At 36.8% G+C, this 19,330-nt stretch overlaps 1 protein-coding gene across 4 annotated transcripts in view; it reads right to left on the bottom strand.

Moving 5' to 3' along the window:
* The window catches only part of ATP2B1 (ATPase plasma membrane Ca2+ transporting 1), a 120,181-nt gene that overhangs the window by 50,696 nt on the left and 50,155 nt on the right, over positions 1-19,330 (bottom strand). For all 4 annotated transcript variants that reach the window (XM_053921001.2, XM_024571411.3, XM_024571330.4 and 1 more), the window contains exons 2-3: positions 11,818-12,240; positions 1,235-1,432 (exon numbers count right to left, since the gene is read on the bottom strand). In XM_053921001.2, coding sequence (XP_053776976.1) covers positions 1,235-1,432; positions 11,818-12,025 — 406 coding nt within the window. In that variant the 5' untranslated portion in view covers positions 12,026-12,240. The remainder of the gene's footprint in view (positions 1-1,234; positions 1,433-11,817; positions 12,241-19,330) is intronic.

Genomic DNA, 19,330 nt, shown 5'->3' with positions numbered 1-19,330 from the left:
AAGACTATTTTCTTGTATTATTTAATAAAAATAAACAAAAGTTTTTGAACTAAAAACACTTTAAATGTAACTTGGCTTAATACTTACAAGAACATTGCCTAAATCCTTCTTAGCTACATCAGTTATTCTTAACCACAGGCAGTTTTGCCCCCTTTGGGATACTGGGCAATGGCTGGGCACCTTTTTGACTGCACCACCTTGGGAGGTGGTGTAGTAAACAGGGCAACAAAGACTGTTTCAGTGCAAAATGTCAACAGTGTCGCTGCTGAGAAACCCGGATCTACACTGATCTCAGATAAACTGGTTCATTCTGTGACCAACTTCCTTTAGAGGAAAAAGAAGTTTTCACATGAGCTCTAAGTATACCTTTGAAGGAATTACTTTAAATGATTACCTAAGCCAACTTTCAGAGTTAGCAAGTATCTATTCAGGTCTTCATAACTTGAAAGAAATAAGAATGAAGCTTTCACAAACAAAAATATTTTGGTGAATCACTCTTCCGACATGTAAAATGCTATTGGTTTACTTTATAGCTACTTAAATATACTGACCAAAACCCAAGCTAGATTTCCTAGCAGTTACAGAATGTACTGTCTGAAATATACATTTTTAATACTTTTTAAAAGGAGAAGAAGAAATTTAAAAGGGAAATGAAGGCCGCAGAAAAGTGGGAGAAAAACAAAACCTTTCACAGTTTTAAGTTAAAGTGGATTTATGATTCTATACTGTATTTTTCCACTGGTCAGAATACTTATGTAGGATAAACATTTCTAGAATGGCAAGGAAATTACCAAATCATGTACATAACAACACATTTTAAGAACTTCAAAATAATAGGGGAAGGGAATATTACTTTCATAATGATTTTCCAAATGATGACAATTATTTCACAATAGTGTTTTAAAAAACCTAAAAACAGTGACAGCACAGACGACATCATACATATGGTTTAGCTCCTTGCCAGACACATAGTATACATGTATGGGCAGGTTATTTAACCTCTGTGTCTCAATGTAAAATGGAGGTGACACCTCACATATCACAGGGTTATTGTGAAAATCGTGTGAGGTAATACATTTAAAGCACTACTAAAGGCACTACTGGAATGGTGTCTGGTACATAGCAGAGTCAATAAATGCTGGTCTGCTGTTATTACTATGTATTAGGTAAGCTTATGAGCTAAATTAAGCAAAACACATGAAAGTCTGTCTTTTTTCCTTCCCAATTTACTTACGTGCATTATCCCCTTCTGGAGGTTGATAAAAAGAAAGGCCCAATGATACTATGGCTGCAATTTCTAATATAATTAAAGTGACATCTTGTAATGCTTCCCATACTAACTGAAGAAAGGTTTTTGGCTTTTTAGGAGGTATAAAATTCTTTCCAAACACTGCTTCTCTTCTTTCTATATCTGCAGGGTTTCCACTTAAACCTAATAAAAAGAAAGAAAATTTCAGTGAATGGTTTTACTACTTACAAATGAAAATATCTATTTTATTAAAAACACATTCATTCTTTACACTTTAGATTCCAATTCATAAGACCCTATCAAAATGATTTATTTTTGTGCCTTAGTCATGTTCAGAATTTAAATCACTACAAACATGTGCAGAACTTTACAGTAACATGTTAAGTAGATAACTCGAAATTTGAGTTAGATTTTCACGTTCCTAAGCTTTTTTTTTTTTACCATACTGTCTTATTCTGCCTTGTAGACTGCTAGAGACCAGAGCGGATATGACACTGTAATCATTTTTATACTGGAATTAAACATTTCCATGACCTTAACTACAATGTTTCCCCTCCAAAAAATGGAGAGCTTTATAAAGATAGTTATTTTGCTTTACTTATTCCATCTAGGTTAACTTAATCAATGAGTACCTTTGATTTGACTTGTTTGTAATGAAGAACAAGGTAAAGTTTATCTATCACAGGCTCTAACATTTCTCTTACCAACATGTCCTATTATGCTTGGACTGATAAAGATTTTCAAGTGACCAAGAAAGAAAGAAAGAAAGAAAGAGAAAAAGACCCAGGAGACTTAGAATGACCTTTATTTCAAGTTTTAGCATTTATTTTCAATTTAAGAAATATTGACTGACTGCAACTACTGTCCCTATTAGGGAAATAATGTTATGCCTACAGTGTGGAATTAGAAAGCTATGAGGGAAGAGGCTAAGAGAAAGTTGGATGAACATCAATTTTGCCTCCTTTACCCTATTAAACAAATCCTCCTTTAATTTAACCTGTCGATCCTGTCAAATTTAGATATATCCAAATTTGCTAATGCAAAGCAGGTACGCATGTACATTACTGTGGAGTATGAGGGGGCAGAGATACCAGGATGGTATCACTTTTAATTTATCATCACAAATTTGTATTTATAATTAATTCAATTAACTTCAATGCCTTTTCTTGTTTGCAAGAGCTCATTCTAAGAGCACATCAAAGGAGGAAGACAGGAAAACATTACTGGAAGGCTCTGCGCTATAAGTGTTTTAGCTATTAATCTCAATGCAGAGGGAGGCGGAGGGTAGGGGAGAACAAAGAAAGCACACTGTTAGAATATAAAATGAGAAATAAATATGTAGGTTTTAAAGTATTTATTTACTTTGTTAAAGGTACCAAAAATATTCTGAGCATGTTTTCACTAGCAGTTCTAGCAAAGTTGGTCCATACTGGGCAGTTCAAAAAGGTAACATGTTTCTGATGACAAAAGTCATCAACTGAAAGCTTCCACAGAGCTCTAGGCTCTAAGAGTCAATGGAAAGACAGACAGTGAAAAATTGTAGCAATTGTGATTGGGGGAAAGGCATTTCCAGAGAAGAAACTTGCAAATTATAATTCAGAATCCACATTGTTTCTTCAGACCAGAGCAATTCTGCTCAACCACACAGCCTGCAAACAGTTAATACCGGTCTGCAGTTTAATAGCATAGGAAAATCAGTGCAGTGAGGTTTTCCACAAGTTGCTTGTTTTAAAGAACTATACTTTGAGATGCTATTCTGAAATTATGTTCTTGCTGCTTTTCAAATTAAATGTCCTTTCTTTTATGAAAGGATGATTATTAGATAGTGGGTAAGTTTGCCTTAGATTTTAATGTCCTTCCTAGCAAAAATAAAAGACTGCTATTTCTCCTCCCATCAGTCTTCAATGTCTTCTAAAAATTTGTTTGAAGATATTGTAATGTTCTATCAGTTTAGTTCACATTTAGTAGAACCCACCATTAATTACACGTACAACATCAGGTAATCACCACTGTAAATATAAAAATAATTCATCAAAACTCATATTGGTTAGAACAGGGGCCAATATTTTATGTTAATGCTGAAAAGAACAGCAAGAGAGTTAAAGATAGCTTATACATGTGTCATGGAAAAAATTTGGGAATGAAAAAAATCAGCTGGTCCTATGGATTATTATAATTCTTCCATAATACCACCATATATACAAGCACACACTTAGGACACTATACCAATAAAGCTGTCTGGTTTAGGAATTAGAAGATCAAGTTCTAGTTCACCTACTGAAATTTGTGTAAGTTACTTAAATTCTTTGAGAGTTGAGGGACAGCATTAATATTTGTTGATATAACTAATAAGATTGTTTGGAAGGACCAAAGGAAAAGGTAAAGAGTATGTAAATCATAAATGACAGGGTAGTAGTTACTGAGTTAAGAAAAAGGGAAGACAAGCTACAAAATGAACACTATACGTTTTAACTCCATTTGGGGGCAATTAATTTCTATTAATATAATGAAGTTAAGTGTTCTGTAACAATCATCTGTTCCCCAACAGACATTTATTGAATATCTGCTACTTCCAAGGACTGTTCCACATGCTGAAGAGTCAGTACAAACAACACAAGCCCTACATTCAGCAAGATTATATTATTATATTATATTACACTATGTCATATCATATATTATATTAGAGGAAGACATATAGAGAGGACTGGCATTTATTCTAAGTACAATGGAAATCACAAGAATCTTATTTATTTTTTTTTTCGGAAGTCCCTCTCTGGACTGACTCTTTATAGTAACTTATTTTTATCCTTTTTTAAAATATTTTTTATTGACTATGCTATTACAGTTTTCCCAATTTTCTCCTTCTATCCCCTCTCCACCCTGCCCCTGCAACCCTCCAGCATTCCCCCGTTAGTTTACGTCTGTGGGTTGTACATATATACAAGAATACATGTATTCTTTGGACTATAAGACACACCGGACCATAAAAATTCCTGCAGCAGCGATCCCGCTCCACTGCCACCCCCCCCCCCCCCCGCAAGCCAGGTAAGCTACATTCGGACTCTAAGACACACCCTCATCCCCCCCCAAATTTGCAGGGGTGGGTAAAGTGCATCTTATAGTCTGAAAAATACCGTACGTTCTTTGAGTCCTCTGTTTCCTATACCATTTTTTATCTCTCCCTGTCTACCTTATGCCTACTAACCATGCTTCTTCTTCCCTGTACCTTTCCCCCTATTCCTTCCTTCCCCCTCCCTAATGAAATCCCTCCATGTGATGTCCATTTCTCTGATTCTGTTACTGTTCTGGCTGTTTGCTTAATTTTTGTTTCCATTGTTTTTCTTTTCTTTCAGGTTCATTTGTTGATAGTTGTGAGTTTATTGTCATTTTACTCTTCATATATTTTATCTTCTTTTTCTTAGATTTAACATTTCATATAATAATGGCTTGGTGATGATGAACTCTAACTTGACCTTATCTGGGAAGCACTTTATCTTCCCTTCCATTATAAATGATAGCTTTGCTGGATAGAGTAATCTTGGATGTAGGTTCTTGCCTTTCATGACTTCAAATACTTCTTTCCAGCCCCTTCTTGCCTGCAAGGTTTCTTTTGAGAAATCATCTGATAATCTAATAGGAACTCCTTTGTAGGTAACTCTTTCCTTTTCTCTTGCAGCTGTTAAGATTCTCTTGCCTTTAATCTTGGGTAACTTAATGATGATGTGCCCTGGTGTATTCCTCTTCGGACCCAACTTCCTTGGGACTCTCTGGGCTTCCTGGACATCTATTTCCTTCACCAGATTGGGGAGATTTTCCTTCATTATTTGTTCAAATAAATTTTTAATTTCTTGTTGTTGTAGTTCTCCTTCTGGCACCCCTACAATTTGGATATTGGAACATTTCAGGTTGTCCCAGATGTTTTTAAGAGTCTCTTCACTTTTTCGAATTCTGGTTTATTCATTTTGATCTGGATGGATGTTTATTTTTTCCTTTTGTTCCAAACTGTTGCTTCGAGTCCTGGTTTCCTTCTTGTCACTGTTGGTTCTCTGAACATTCTGCTTTATTTCACTTTGGGTATCCTTCATTCGTTTTTTCATTTTTCGACCAAGTTCAATCGGATCTGTGACCATTTTGATTACCAGGGCTTTAAATTTTCCATCAACTTAGCTCTCTTTCTGAGGCTCTACTCTGTTCTTTTATTTGGGCCATATTTCTTCATTTTGGCGCAGCTGATAGGTTGTAAGGGGGCGGGGCCTTTAGGTATTTACGCAGGCAGAGCAACCTTCTTACTGTGCAGAGGTGCTGCCTGTGGGGGAGGGGCCAGAGAGGGAAGGGTGTGGCTTACCTGCCAGTCTCTAGAGCACTTTTCAACAGACTCTCGGACTCTCCTGGGATACTGGGAGCTTCTCCTACCACTGGCAACCCCAGCGGTGGCCCACAGCCACCTCTGAGTCCCCTTAAGTCAGCCCCTCCAGCACAGCCCACTAAGCTGGGCAGCCAGCCCCGCCCCCAATGTCCCTGTGCCTCCTTGGTTTTTCTGAGTCTGCCAGCCTGGTCTGCCACCCTACCGGTCTGGTTGTTCTGGTTGATTTTTTCTTTAATTCCTTGGTTGCTGGAGTTCCATACAGTTTGATTTTCTGGCGCTTTTGGTTGTTTATTGATTTCAGATTGGTTTTTGTCCTCCTTTTGGTTATGTGAGGAAGTGAAGGGTCTCTACCTAGCCTCCATCTTGGCCGGAACCCCAAGAATCTACTTAAGTAGTTGTTTGAAGAGGGCAAGAGTGGAGGAAAAAGACCCGTTGGGAGGCTGTTGCAGTACAAAGTAAGAGATGATAGTGGCTTGCGTCTGGGTTTTAGATGTAGAGGCTGAGTGACTGGACCTGCCAGCCATCTTGCAAAGAGCTCAGACGAAACTTGCTGAAGGACAGGGTATAAATGAAAGAAAGAGAGAGAGAAGAATAAAGAATGTAATCTAGACTTTTTTGGTCCATACATTTAAGTGGATAGATGGTAGAGACATTTACCAAGAAAGAGCAGGCTTTGGGAATTGCAGAATTGGGTGGAAAAAGGGAAGCAAAAGTTAACGGGTCTCTTTTACAAGTTTACACGTGAGATGCCCATTAAACAAACAAGCAAAGCTGTCTAAACAGCTGGCTATCCATATTCCAAACTCAGGGAGAGATGTGAGCCAGAGTCATCAATATACAGATGATTCTGGAGCCATGGGCCCAAGAAGAGTTCCAGGAAAGCTACTAAGTAGGTAAGAAGAGAGCAAGACTGAGCGGAGAGGCTTGGAACAATACTGAACCTTGGAACAAAACCTTGGGATAAATACTGAGACAGGAGCTACAGATGTGGGGATTACCAGCATCTAGATGATGCGTGTTAGAAGTGGATGGCATCACCCGGTGAGTGTGTGTAGATGAACAGAACCTGAAGCTTGCCAAAAGCTAAAGAAAAGCATAGTAGCTGATGAGACTTGGCCAGACAGAAAGAAAATCCTAAGAGTATAATGTTATGAAAACTGGGAACAGAAGGAAATAGGTCCATTATACTCAGAAAAGCGAACTTAAAAAAACTCTAGAACTATGCTGCTTCGGGATCTATCAAATACAACTTTATAAAATAATATGTATGCAGCAAAGTCAGAGGAATAGTCAGTGTTACAACCATCTTCAAGAAATTCATGAGCAATGAAATCTAGTGACCTGAGCAGGTATTAAATGTGTAATTCTCCACTTCTATTACAGCAGCAATAAATTTCTAGGACAAGGTCATGCATAATCATTAATATAAAACCCTTGTTAGTGGCTCTGTGAAGCATACATGACTGACACACCCAAGCCCAGCAAAGCCTTGCTGAACGCCTGAAAGGGCTGTGTCAACCTGTACAACCCCTCACGTACACCAGGGCATCTGTGTGTTCTTGCAGTGGTCAGTAGTTAATAATGACTTGTTCTGGGCAAAGGGCTGATTTTCTGAGAGAGTTATAATAGATTTTCATGGGTGAACATTAGTTTTATTTATCATACCATGAAGACGTGGTCAAACACACCACCACTAATGGATAATTGCTGTTGACTCTACTCTGATTCCCATCACATACCTTTGGTTTCTTTCTACCACTGTTTCCTTTTCCTTTGATTTTTTCTCTTCTACCTAATTTTAGCGACCACCATTTAAAAAACTTAAGTGTCTCATCTGCTTTCTTACCAAGTCCATGAAGTCAATGCCTCATACAGAATACCACTCAGTCCCTGACTTTAATTTTTGTGACTTCATTTCTACCCTTTGTTTAATGCAGTATACTGAATGATAAAAATGATACCAGGGCTAGAGATCTGCCTTCTGGAAATGTTATTAGAGAGTCTATCTTTCAATATAAAATATATTATGGACAACATAGGAATACATTAAAATGGAAAAGACACCAAAAGCTAGTGAAAAATAAAAGGATCAAGAAAAATGATTCAGAATAGAGTAAGAAAGTAATGTGGGAAAACAATAAAGATATAAGAGAAAAAACTGTAATGGTAATTTCATGCAATTATGATGTTACAAGCAGGTAATATTTGAAATAAAAGTATATTCTTGGTTTTTGAGGACTAAATATGAGGAGGGACCCCCCTAAAACCTGAAATTTATTTATAAAAAATGGTGTATTTATTCTTACATGTTTAAATTTCAGTCACCTTCAAAAGTACTCTCCATTTGATGATATATATCTGTTGAAACATTTTTTCCACGGCTCAAAACAGTTTTTGAATGTGTTGATTTTGATGCCTTTTACTGCTTCTGCCATTTTTTTTGTTTCACCTCTTCCACACTGGCAAAACATTTCCCTTTCAGGACTTTTTTTTTTTTTTTTTGCTTCCCCAGATGAAAAAAGTCACTTGGTGTGAGACTGGGTATGCAGGGAGGGTGGGGTATGGGGGCCCAATTGTTTTGGGTCAAAAACTGCTAAAAACTCAGCATGGTGTGGGCAGGTGCAATTATAAATCACCCATCATGAAATAAGCAAACATGCTGGCAGAGTCTTCAAAAAAATTTACTGAAGCTGAACGCAGCCTCTCACAACAATGCTAGCTGGTACACTAATACAGATGGGTTCCTAGAATACTCACTTAGTAGGGGAAACCTATACTACAAGTGGCCTGCCCTCCAGAAGATAATTTTGGGGTTTTGGGGGTCCTCCCTCATAGGTGTTTACTCTAAAAGAAAAAGCTAAAAATATGAAGTTACAAGTCTTAATTCCAGTCAATTCTGAAATTTATAGTTCTAATTCTTTTAAAAGTAAAGATGGTTAATCAGAATCACTGGGAAATTTTTAATTTGAAAATCTTATCTGGCTCAAAACACTTCATATTGATCGGACACATATAGTGGGCTTCTAGTCAGGTTAAAGGACTATTCTATTAGAAAACAAGCAATAAATTAGCAGGCCAAATGAGGACGCACACAAATATTGGACAACTTCCTGAAAAGGGCATATGTATCTTAAAAACGATTGATAAACAGAATCTTAAAACCAATTCTTTTCTCTATCATGTAATTCCTGCCATCAGAAAATACTGTTGACAGAACACAGGTAATATTCTTTTAATATTCTTAACTCTTTTGAAAGGTGTATGAGCTGAATTTTTATTAACAGGAAGTACAATATAGTGGTTAAAAGCATGTTCTCTGTAGCCAGAATATCAAGGTATGAATCCCTGCTCTGGGCTTATGAATGTGAGACTTTAGGTACAGTCACATAACCATTTTGTGTTGTGGGTTCTTTGTAAAATAGGGTAAGATTGCTGTGAGGAGAAAATCATTAATACTTGTTAAGTGCTAACCACCAAAAAGCGTTATGTGTTATCTATCGGTGTTATGCGTTACCTATCATTTTTGTTGTTGCTGTTAAGAAATGTCCTAAGTTGTTCCTCCAGACATCACAGCAATCTCTTATTGACAACCCCAATTATTTCTGATTTTCCTTCTCTACTCATTTTTCTCTAAAGTACATATCACCAACACACTACACATTTTAGTTAGCTGTGTTGTGAATTCGTCTCCCCCATGCAAAACTAAGACATGAGTTTTTGTTATTAATGAATGCATGCTCAGAGCCTAGAAAAAGTACCTGCTACATAACAGATACCCGCTGAATACAATACCCCAGCAATTCAGAATGCACATATTCTTACAGTTTATTAACATCCCTGAAATTGGGATGTAATTTAATTATACATTCTAATTATCTTACAATTAAAATTGCCAACACTAAATCTTTTTTTATGGGGTATATAAAATATATGACAATTAACAACCTAGATGTAATGAAAGAATGTATCAAGAAACGAATTAATAAATAAAAGAACTAAAGGGAAAGATGAACTTCAGTTTTACCTAACCAAAATTCATGTATCTTGGGGAATCATTTTAATCTTATTTTCCCTGACTATAAGCAGGTTATACTAACAAAAAAATACTTGGTGTCTAGATCACTTTTGGGGGGGCAGATAAACTCCCAGCAGATTATCCCTGACGACAATTCATTTATTATCATTTGCCCTAGTTGATCAGTGATAAAATGCTCATTAGCTTTCTGAGTGAAAGCTAGTATTTCTAAATTAAACTAAAACTATTTCTTTGGGAATAATACTTTTGTCCAGCTGCTTATCTATTCTTAAACTGTAAATACAAACAAAATGATTAAAATGGACCTTTTCAAATTATCTAAAAAAGTAATTCAAAGTGACAAACTATATATAAACAGTGAAAACAAGAGTTTGCACAAATGTTAACAGAAAATTAAATTTGCACTACTAGGAAGATGAACAAGAATTTTCTCAGAACAAAAGAGAGAGTATTTGCACACGTTTATTTAGTAGCATAAGCAGCAACAATGCACACAAAATTTTGAGAGTTAAGTGACAATTTCTAGAGATTAATTAGAGCTTCTATCATACTGTCAAAGGGGTATATAAACCATCCCCTTCCCCAATTTAAAAAATATGCCAGGAGGCAAAATTTTCGGTTAACTTAATAAACTTCACTATTAAATCAAAATCGATGTAAGGTGTACTGCCCAAAATAATAGCACAAAAAAAGTTCCGGTGCAAACTAATGAAAATTATGTCTATAAAAATGAGAACACATCATGGAGGAGCAGTTAGTTATTAGAAGACAGGATTTTAGTTAATAGCACAGGAATGCAAAGCTATGTTTGGGGAAAGTGCAGTCATGTACATATTTGAAGCTGAAGTTTAGTATCATTTTTATGAACAAACCACGTTGTTATATCAAGGGTTTTTTAATGTTAATATCTCCTATCAATTTGGTGATCATGAGACATCCAACAATCAGGTTTTAAATATAGTAGGTACATTTGGTTGGGTTAAAGAATGAGAACAGGGTTTTAATATGCAAATCTCTAAGGTGATCTAAAGTTAGCTAACATTTCAAAGTGGGTCTGCATAATGAACTCCAAATTTTGTCAAATTACTATCTGTTAATAGCCATGGGTCTGTTCCTGATACCCCGAACTTACATTAACAGGGATCTTAGCTACTTTAAGACGCTACATTTAAAAAATAGATTTAAAAATAATTTTAATGTTATTTAAAATTCTTTAATAATTTTGGAAATAAATTTTTGCCATTATTTACACTATTTTTCCCCACAAGCAGTAGCATGGCATAAGATGATTCAGAAAAAAAATGTTGAGAAGAACACTTCTGCATAATTTCTCTAGGACTGGCTTTCCAATATATACTAATTGCTTCAGCATTACTAAACTATCCATCCTCACTAAAATAAACTGTCGTCACCAATATCCATCCTTATGTATTTTTCCCTCGCCTTTGCAATTTGAAACCACCTAAGATTAATTTTATGTTCAACATGACCACTGTAGAAAAGACTACCCTTCTCAAACCATTTCAAAGACCATAAAGCAATGAGGTTATAATGAATTCGCCTTTCTCGATTCTCAAAAAGAAACTTACTACAAACCAAGAATGAAACCGAAGGCTTCTGTGAACAAACAGGGAGGCCAAACAGAATTCTAAGATTGAAAACTATTTTTAATCAAAGGAAATGACTGTCAGGTCAAAAACTGCCATCTAATCTCCATTTGCTTTCGGACTGACCACATGAACTAATTATTCAGGTTTAGATTAAAAATCACTTGGCCAGCTACTGGCAATGACAACTATTTTAAGTCACCTGGCAAAATGAAGAATAGTGAGCAGGGTTTATTTCCACTGAATGCTTTGAGAGCTACCAAACCTGGTTCTATACTGTTAGCTCAAAGGGAAAGACAATCTTGCTATCTCAAGCAGCATAATATGTAGAATGGCACAAAATATTTCTTCCCATTAATCAAAAAAACATAAATTAATCTGCCACATTATTTCTTGATCTAAAGTTACTTTAACTGCACCAATCTGTTCACTCACCTTCAATATCACTAAAATTATGGCATAATCATACAAACAGCCAAGACAACCTAAGTGTGATCAATGTAAGCAAGTACACAGTATCTGCATACAAAACACTAAAATCAAACGTAATAAAATTCACCTTCATTGGGAGATGTTTTCAACCTGGTGCAAATTCCATAGACGTCTCCATAGCTTTCCTGTATTTTTCGTAATGCATCTGTAGACCTGAGCTCCATGAGAGCCCGCAGTTCTGCGAGCGTAATTCCAAAGTCTCCATCATGATTAGCTTCCTTCAAAGAGTTTTTCACTCCACTGTATGAAACGGAGTTGTTTGCCATGTCGCCCATTACAAGTATAATTTTTTAGGAGGAAAATGTTTCCCAAAAGATTCTAATTTTCACTTGATATATTTCCAAGATGAAAATCTTTTAAATATGAAAGTCTTTCTTAAACCAAACACTCATTGTATGACTTTGTAAAGCAGCATCAGCATTCCCCAGAGAAGTATCTTGACCTTTGGCCCATGACTAGTTTCTTCACATCAATCATGAGATGTACACATCTGTAAGAAGAAAATATAAGTTACTAAAATCCCTCTTAGAGTACTATGCATGTAAACAAATGTCATCAGGTAAGCTAATTAAAGCACATCATTTAATCATAAAAATAACTGTAATCTCATTCCTTTACAATGCTATGCATGATAGAAGATCAAAGTAAAACCTCTAAATAAAATTACATATCACATGACTAAATAAACCTGCATTTCACATGACTGCATTTTATGGTTCATTCAGTATTACTATTATTATCAGTTATCATTAAGTATTTATGTTCCAAACACTATGCTGGTTGCTTTAATTTCATTCTCTCATTTAATCATCACAATTTAATCCCACCAGGTGTTATTACTCATTACTCTTTTTATTGTTATTATTTAATCCTCACCCAATGGTATGTTTTATTGACTTGAAAGACAGAGAGAAAGAGAGAAACATCAGCTGGTTGCCTCCTGTACACACCCTGACTTGGAATCAAACCCACAGCATAGGTATGTGCCCTGACTGGGAATTGAACCTGCAAACCGCTCTGGTATACAGGATGACACTCCAACCACGTTAGCCACCTGGCCAGGGCTACTCATTACTCTTTTAAGAGTAAGCCTCAAAGAAAATGAAAAGCTTCTGCACAGCTAACAAATGCCTAAAATGGATGAGCTGGGATGTCTCTCTAAGCCCATGTTTCTTTCAATATGCAGACCTCTCTCCAAACATTTCATTCAGAATAGCTTCTAAAAAGGCAAAAAGCACAACAAACCCTCTAATATGTTTTTCTGCAATGCTCCTTGTTATTCTGTAATACCATATTTTGGTATTACAGAATATTACCATATTTTGGTATTACAACACCACATTTTGGTTTTCTAAAATTATGATCCACCATGATTTTTGTCACATGTCACTATCTCTGGTATTCCCTTGACCAGGTATCTGAAGAAATTCTCAATTCCCTAGTCACTCTTTACTGAAAGTTATTCCTTTTCTTTTTTTTTGCTGGCCCTCAGTATTATCTGCAATTACCTTGTTCATTACTGATTTTTTTTTTTGGGGGGGGGGCGGGTGTTAGTCTTCTTCCATCTACAGTCTTAGTTCTGAAGGCAGGGTTTGTCTATTACTGTATCCCGAGAACCGAGAACTGCGCCAGGCACGTGGCAGACACTCAATAAGCATTTGAGGAAAGAATGGATGCATTACTTCAACTTTCTTCAAGACAGTTTCAAGTTCTCCTCTTACTATGTACTAAAGATGAGCTCTCAACTCTTCTTTCTCCATCTGTATTTTCAAAAAATCACTTCACATGCCAACAATGGATTCACCACATTCCAAAATTACAGAGCTCCCTTCCTCAATCATCATTATCCTAATTCCCTGGGGTTGAGATTTTCAATCATCTTTGATTCTCTCCACCCCAGCTTTAGTCAGCTACTGGGTTGTGCTAACCTTTCCTTTGAAAAGCCTCTTCTCTACCCTACACAAATTATAATCACCACCCCCCACCAGGTTCTCTCTCATTCTAACGTCTATATCCAATCCCTTTTGCATTTTGCTATTATTACATTTAGTATTTTAGTTAGGCATCATGCCACTAATCTCATAGGATGAAAATAAGGTCCTGTTGCTCATGTCTGTTGGGCATTCAAGGCTAAACTCTATTTTAACCTGTTCAACCTCATGCTCCCTGTTTAATAAGTGTTTCATGATTAGGAACTAGAAAAGATTACTGCCAAGTGCAATTAATCTTCAGCTGTTGTGATGGGGATATTTGCAACTCATGGTATCTCATAGTTCAGTCTCCATCAAAATCACCTCCAGAGCTTGTTAAAATACAGGTCATTGGTCTCCACCTCCGGAGTTTTATTTTCAGTAGGATTAGAGCAGGCTCCATAATCTGCTTCTCCAACAAAGTCCCATGTGATACAGATACTATTGGTCCAGGAAGCACAACGTGTGAACCACTGAACTGAAGACTGGGCTGAAAACTTTGAATTCATTTAAAACCACAATGAGATATCACTTAACACCTGTCAGAATGACTATTGTTAATAAATCATCAAACAAGTGCTGGCCAGGATGTGGAGAAAAGGGAATCCCAGTGCACTGTTGGTGGGAATGCAGACTGTTGCAGCCACTGTGGAAAACAGTATGGAATAACCTCAAAAAATTAGAAATGGAACTAACTGCCTTTTTGATCCAGGGATTCCACTTCTGGGAATATACCCTAAGAACCCTGAAACACCAATTCAAAAGAACTTAGCACCCCCATGTTCATAGTAGCGCTATTTACAATGGCCAAGTGCTGGAAACAGCCTAAGTGCCCATCAGTAGATGAGTAGATCAAAAAACTGTGGTACATATACACAGGGAATACTATGCAGCAGAAAGAAAGAACTCCTACATTTTGTGACAGCATGGATGGAACTGGAAAATAATATGCTAAGTGAAATAAGCCAGTCGGTGAAAGACAAATACCATATGATCTCACTTATAAGAGCAATCTAATTAACAAAAAAAACTAATGAGCAAAATAGAACCAGAAGCATGGAAACATGGAATAGAGTGACAGCAGCCAGAGAGGCAGAGGAGGGGAATAATGGGGAAAGAAGGGGAAGGGACTAGTCAAAGAATATGTCTGAATGACCCACGGACATGGATAACGGTGTGGGGATTGACTGTGGGAGCAGGACGTGGGCTGGGTGGAGGAGGGCCATGTGGAAAAAACTGGAACCAGTGTAACAGAATAACAATAATAATAACTTTAAAAAGAACTGTGAATTCATACAAGCTGGTTGAGGATGGCTGGTGGAGAAAAATTCTGCCTGCCTTCAGTTTAATTTGCAAGCATATGATAGTTACAGATGCTGTAAGACACTTTCTTTCAGTGTCTGCTTCCTCCCATTTCATAAACCCTTGTCCTTGCCCAATTATTACCAATTTTACTCATCTCCCAGGCAAAATGGATTTCCTCCTACTCACACACCAATTATTGTAATAACCCAATTTCAAAAACTGGAGAAGGTGGTTATTTGAAACCTCCCTAACTATGCATATCAAAATTAGCTGGCAACTGAACGTCACACCAACCCTACATTAAATTGTTATTTATTTAGAGATGAAATAATTAAGATTCACAAATCTCTGTGTTGGGGGTACGTATGTCATCATTCCTCTGATTTCCACAAAGAAATCTTCCTCAACATCTTCTGGCCTCAACTCCACCAATTACCACCGAGGTGAAATGGGATGCCTGACAGATTTTCTGAGAGCAAGTAGACATATGCAACCTCTTTACTTCTTGGCCTTCCCTTGGGAGCCGGATGTCTACAGGACTCTTGCATTCTGATCTGAGTTATTAGGGGCAGACCCCGAGGTTAAAAAACCTATTGTTCAAAGAGTCGGGGGTGGGGATGAATAAATAACTGTTTAGTTCTGGGTTCAATACTATAGTCTCACTGTTGTCACACAAAAACCAAGTCCTTCATTTCAGCTTTTGTCAGTAATAAAACTAATCTTTTTATTTCAATGTGTTAATCCTCACCTTTTCTCTGAAAAGAATTCAAGAAGGAGGTAAGGGTGTTTTTTGGGTGCCCTTAAATTTCTGAACAATAAGCATACATAAAAGAGCTATTATCTGAATCTCTGTTTGTGACTCAAAAGCCATGTTTCTTTCACTATACTGTCTCCACTTTAAGCCTTCACGTTTATTAAGTTGAAATGGAAGTTTTTGTTGGTCAAAAATAGTCAAATAATACCAAATGTGCCAATTTATTTAATAAAATCAGAATTCAAGATATTATAAGTAGTTTGTTATTTGCCACCTCAGCCTTCTTTACCCCCATTATTCAAGCAATAGTCCCACTTTTGTTTAGAGATCTGCCCCCCCCAACTCTCAATGTAGTCTATCCCTGGTTCAGAAATGAGGCCTCTGCTGTGACTCTAGGGTGCAGACTTGCTTCTTCTTACTGAAGTTAAATCTGAGATGTAAAAAGCCTTTGCAAGGGAAGGAGGGCCAGAGGATGAAAGAGCAGAAATGTGCCTGTCACTGAAGCCCACTTGAGCCCCTTTTTCACTCAATGCCTAAAGTCTGTCCTATTCCTGATCATTTTAGTAATTTGTCAATAAATTCATTTTTGGAGTTGTTTAATCACTTTCCAACCCATAGTGCTTTTTTAATAAGTACATGATTACCAATCATGTTCAGTTCCCGGTTTAAAGAATGGAAAATCAAAGAAAAAGCACCAACTGCAAATGAGCTACTTTCCAAGAGTGGCTATTTGAATTACAGATTACCTACCAATTATATATCAGGGTGTTATCTATTGCTAGATTGTCTATAGCCTCTTCCATCCATTTTTCTCTCTACCTACTCTTTACTTTTCCATTCACTAAGTACAATGGAACCTCGGTTCTCGAAATTAATTCATTCCAGAAAACTCAGAGTAACGATTTCTTTGAAAACCAAATGGCATTTGTTACTTGAGATGTGTGGCTGATCATACAGGTATCAGCATGAAAGGGTAGTTGGGTCAAGAAGAGACCCTAACTTTTGTCAGACAATTGAGACATTTTTTTTCATGAACAATTTGGTCAAGAACTGAATTGTTTGAGAACCGAGGTTTGACTGTAGTGGGTTGACAAAAATGCTAAGGACAACAAAAAGTTTTGTTTTTCCCTTGTTAGCTAACAACATGATAATCAGAAAGAGACGCACTATTTGGGATAAAGATACAACAGAAATTAGAACATCTATTTTGCTTCTCTTCATCCTCTGAAACATTCTGATGTTCCATTTGCAAGTTTAAGAAGAAATGTTAAGTGGAAGTCAAGCCCCCAAAAGAGGGGGATTTAAAGAAAACATAGAGCTAGTCCACATAGGCCTCTTGGCCTACATAATTTATCATAGAGTCCCTAGATTATGTCTCTGATCAAAACACTGTTGGTTGTCTTGAGGGATTATGGTAAAAGACAGGCATAATTTAAAACTAGAATTAGGCAAAAATAGTTACAGTCTTCGAAAAAGAATAAGGTAGATTCCAACTGATACACAAGCTTTACAATAAATGGGCAAGGCCACAAAAGACAAAAAAATGGCTGTGAAGTCCTAGTAACGAGTGGAGCTCACAAAAACACAGCTTTGTTAGTAAGACAATTTCAATTCCTCCTTTCACAAGGTGACTTGAAGCTAAGTAAGTCAGCAAGTATGTCAGGTGACAGAATCAGGATCCTGAAAGACAGGTGGCAATGAGAGGCTAAACTTAATTGGTACAAAGTATGGTTTCTCCATTTAATTACAGAAACATAACCAAGAATGGTTTGTACGACATCAATTTAACCTGGCAGCCAAGGAGAGTGGACTGGAATGTGCATGTGTGAACAATGAGAGTTCACTGTACTACTCGGCGGGGGCGGGAGATGCCCTTGAGTGAGCATGAGTACCATGAGCCCGTCATATTCAAAAATGACTGAGGAGAGCAATGAATCTGCATCAAATTTTGCATTAGGCTTCAACATTCCTCTGTGGAAACTACTCAGATGATTCAGAAGGCTGCAGCTATGGGCAACTGGTGACTGGCAGCTTCATCATAACAACGCACCTGCTCATGCACTGCGTCTTGTGCAGAGCTTTTTGGCCAAAGATCAAAAAATCACCCAGGTGACTCAGCCCTCCTACAGCCTAGATTTGACACCCTGTGACTTGTAGTTTTTTCCAAAACTAAAATCACCTTTGAAAGGGAAGAGATTTCACACAGTCGATTGGATTTGGGAAAATTTGACAGGGCAGTTGATGGCCACTGGGAGAACTGCACAAGGTCCCAAGGTGCCTACTTTGAAGGGGAGTGAAGCATCATTGTCCTATATACAATTTTTTTGTATCTTCTTCAATAAATGTCTTTATTTTTCATAGTACATGGCTGGATACTTTCTGGACAGGCCTCATATATTCAAAAACAAAGGTTCATTCTGCTCAAAATTTAGTACACACTACCTCAATGTTAATTAACAGATATAAATGCTTTCCCCTTCTACATCCAAAGTCGATTTGGTAGCAATGACGAGAGTCTAACATCTAACAAAGGGAGATAACAGACCTACTTATTCTACTGGGTTGCCCGAAAAGTTTGTTTTTTTCTGTAAGATGGCTCTAGTAGCTCTTAAGTTGTCTGTAACTTCATTTTGTTAGATTGTATTGTGACAGCTGTCATAACAGCATGCAGTTAAAAAAAAAAAACTCATCAAAATTGATGAATTTTTGTGTAGCCATCTTAATATTAAAGATGGAAGAAAATACACATTTTTGGCATATCATGCTTTATTTCAAGAAAGGTAAAAACACAATTGAAACGTAACAAAAGATTTGTGCAGTGTATGGAGAATGTGCTGTGACTGATCAAACATGTCAAAAGTGGTTTGTGAAGTTGCATGCTGGAGATTTCTTGCTGGACGATGCTCCATGGTCAGGTAGACCAGCTGAAGTTGATAGCGATCAAAACGAGGCATTAATTGAGAACAATCAACATTATGCAATGCAGGACATAGCCAACATACTCAAAACTTCAAAATCAATAGTTATTGGTGAAAATGAAAAATGTATCTCTTATTTTACAGAAAAAAACATACAGACTTTTTGGCCAACCCAAAACTTTGCCTTGGACAAAGAAAACTATGTTACAGGATCATCTATAAAATACAAACACAGTAACAGTAAAGGCACACCTCATTAAATGTGTTAGTACATGTAAAACTATTTGAATTTAGCCTGGCACACAAGTAAATGGTAAATACATGTTACTTATTTTTGTTGTTATTTAAGAATATTTGCAGATCCGTTCTTCAGATAACACCCCTCCTATAAGGGGGGTCCCAAGCCATTTCAGAGGAGGAACATTTACCGAAACATTTCTAAACCTAAAGGAAAAGAGAATCCTGATGATAGCCTAACATCTGCTATGCCGATAAAGCAAGATGATGACTAAATATATGAAAAAGACTAATGAATGAAGGAACGACACCAACTTTTCTTTGTGTTACAGATAATAAGCTCACTAAACTTTGTGTTGGAAGGTCTGAATTACCATGAAATACATACTGTGAAAT

Source organism: Desmodus rotundus, chromosome 3 (assembly GCF_022682495.2).
Source record: "Desmodus rotundus isolate HL8 chromosome 3, HLdesRot8A.1, whole genome shotgun sequence".
Classification (NCBI taxonomy): domain Eukaryota; kingdom Metazoa; phylum Chordata; class Mammalia; order Chiroptera; family Phyllostomidae; genus Desmodus; species Desmodus rotundus.
This window is presented reverse-complemented; position numbering and strand designations above follow the sequence as displayed.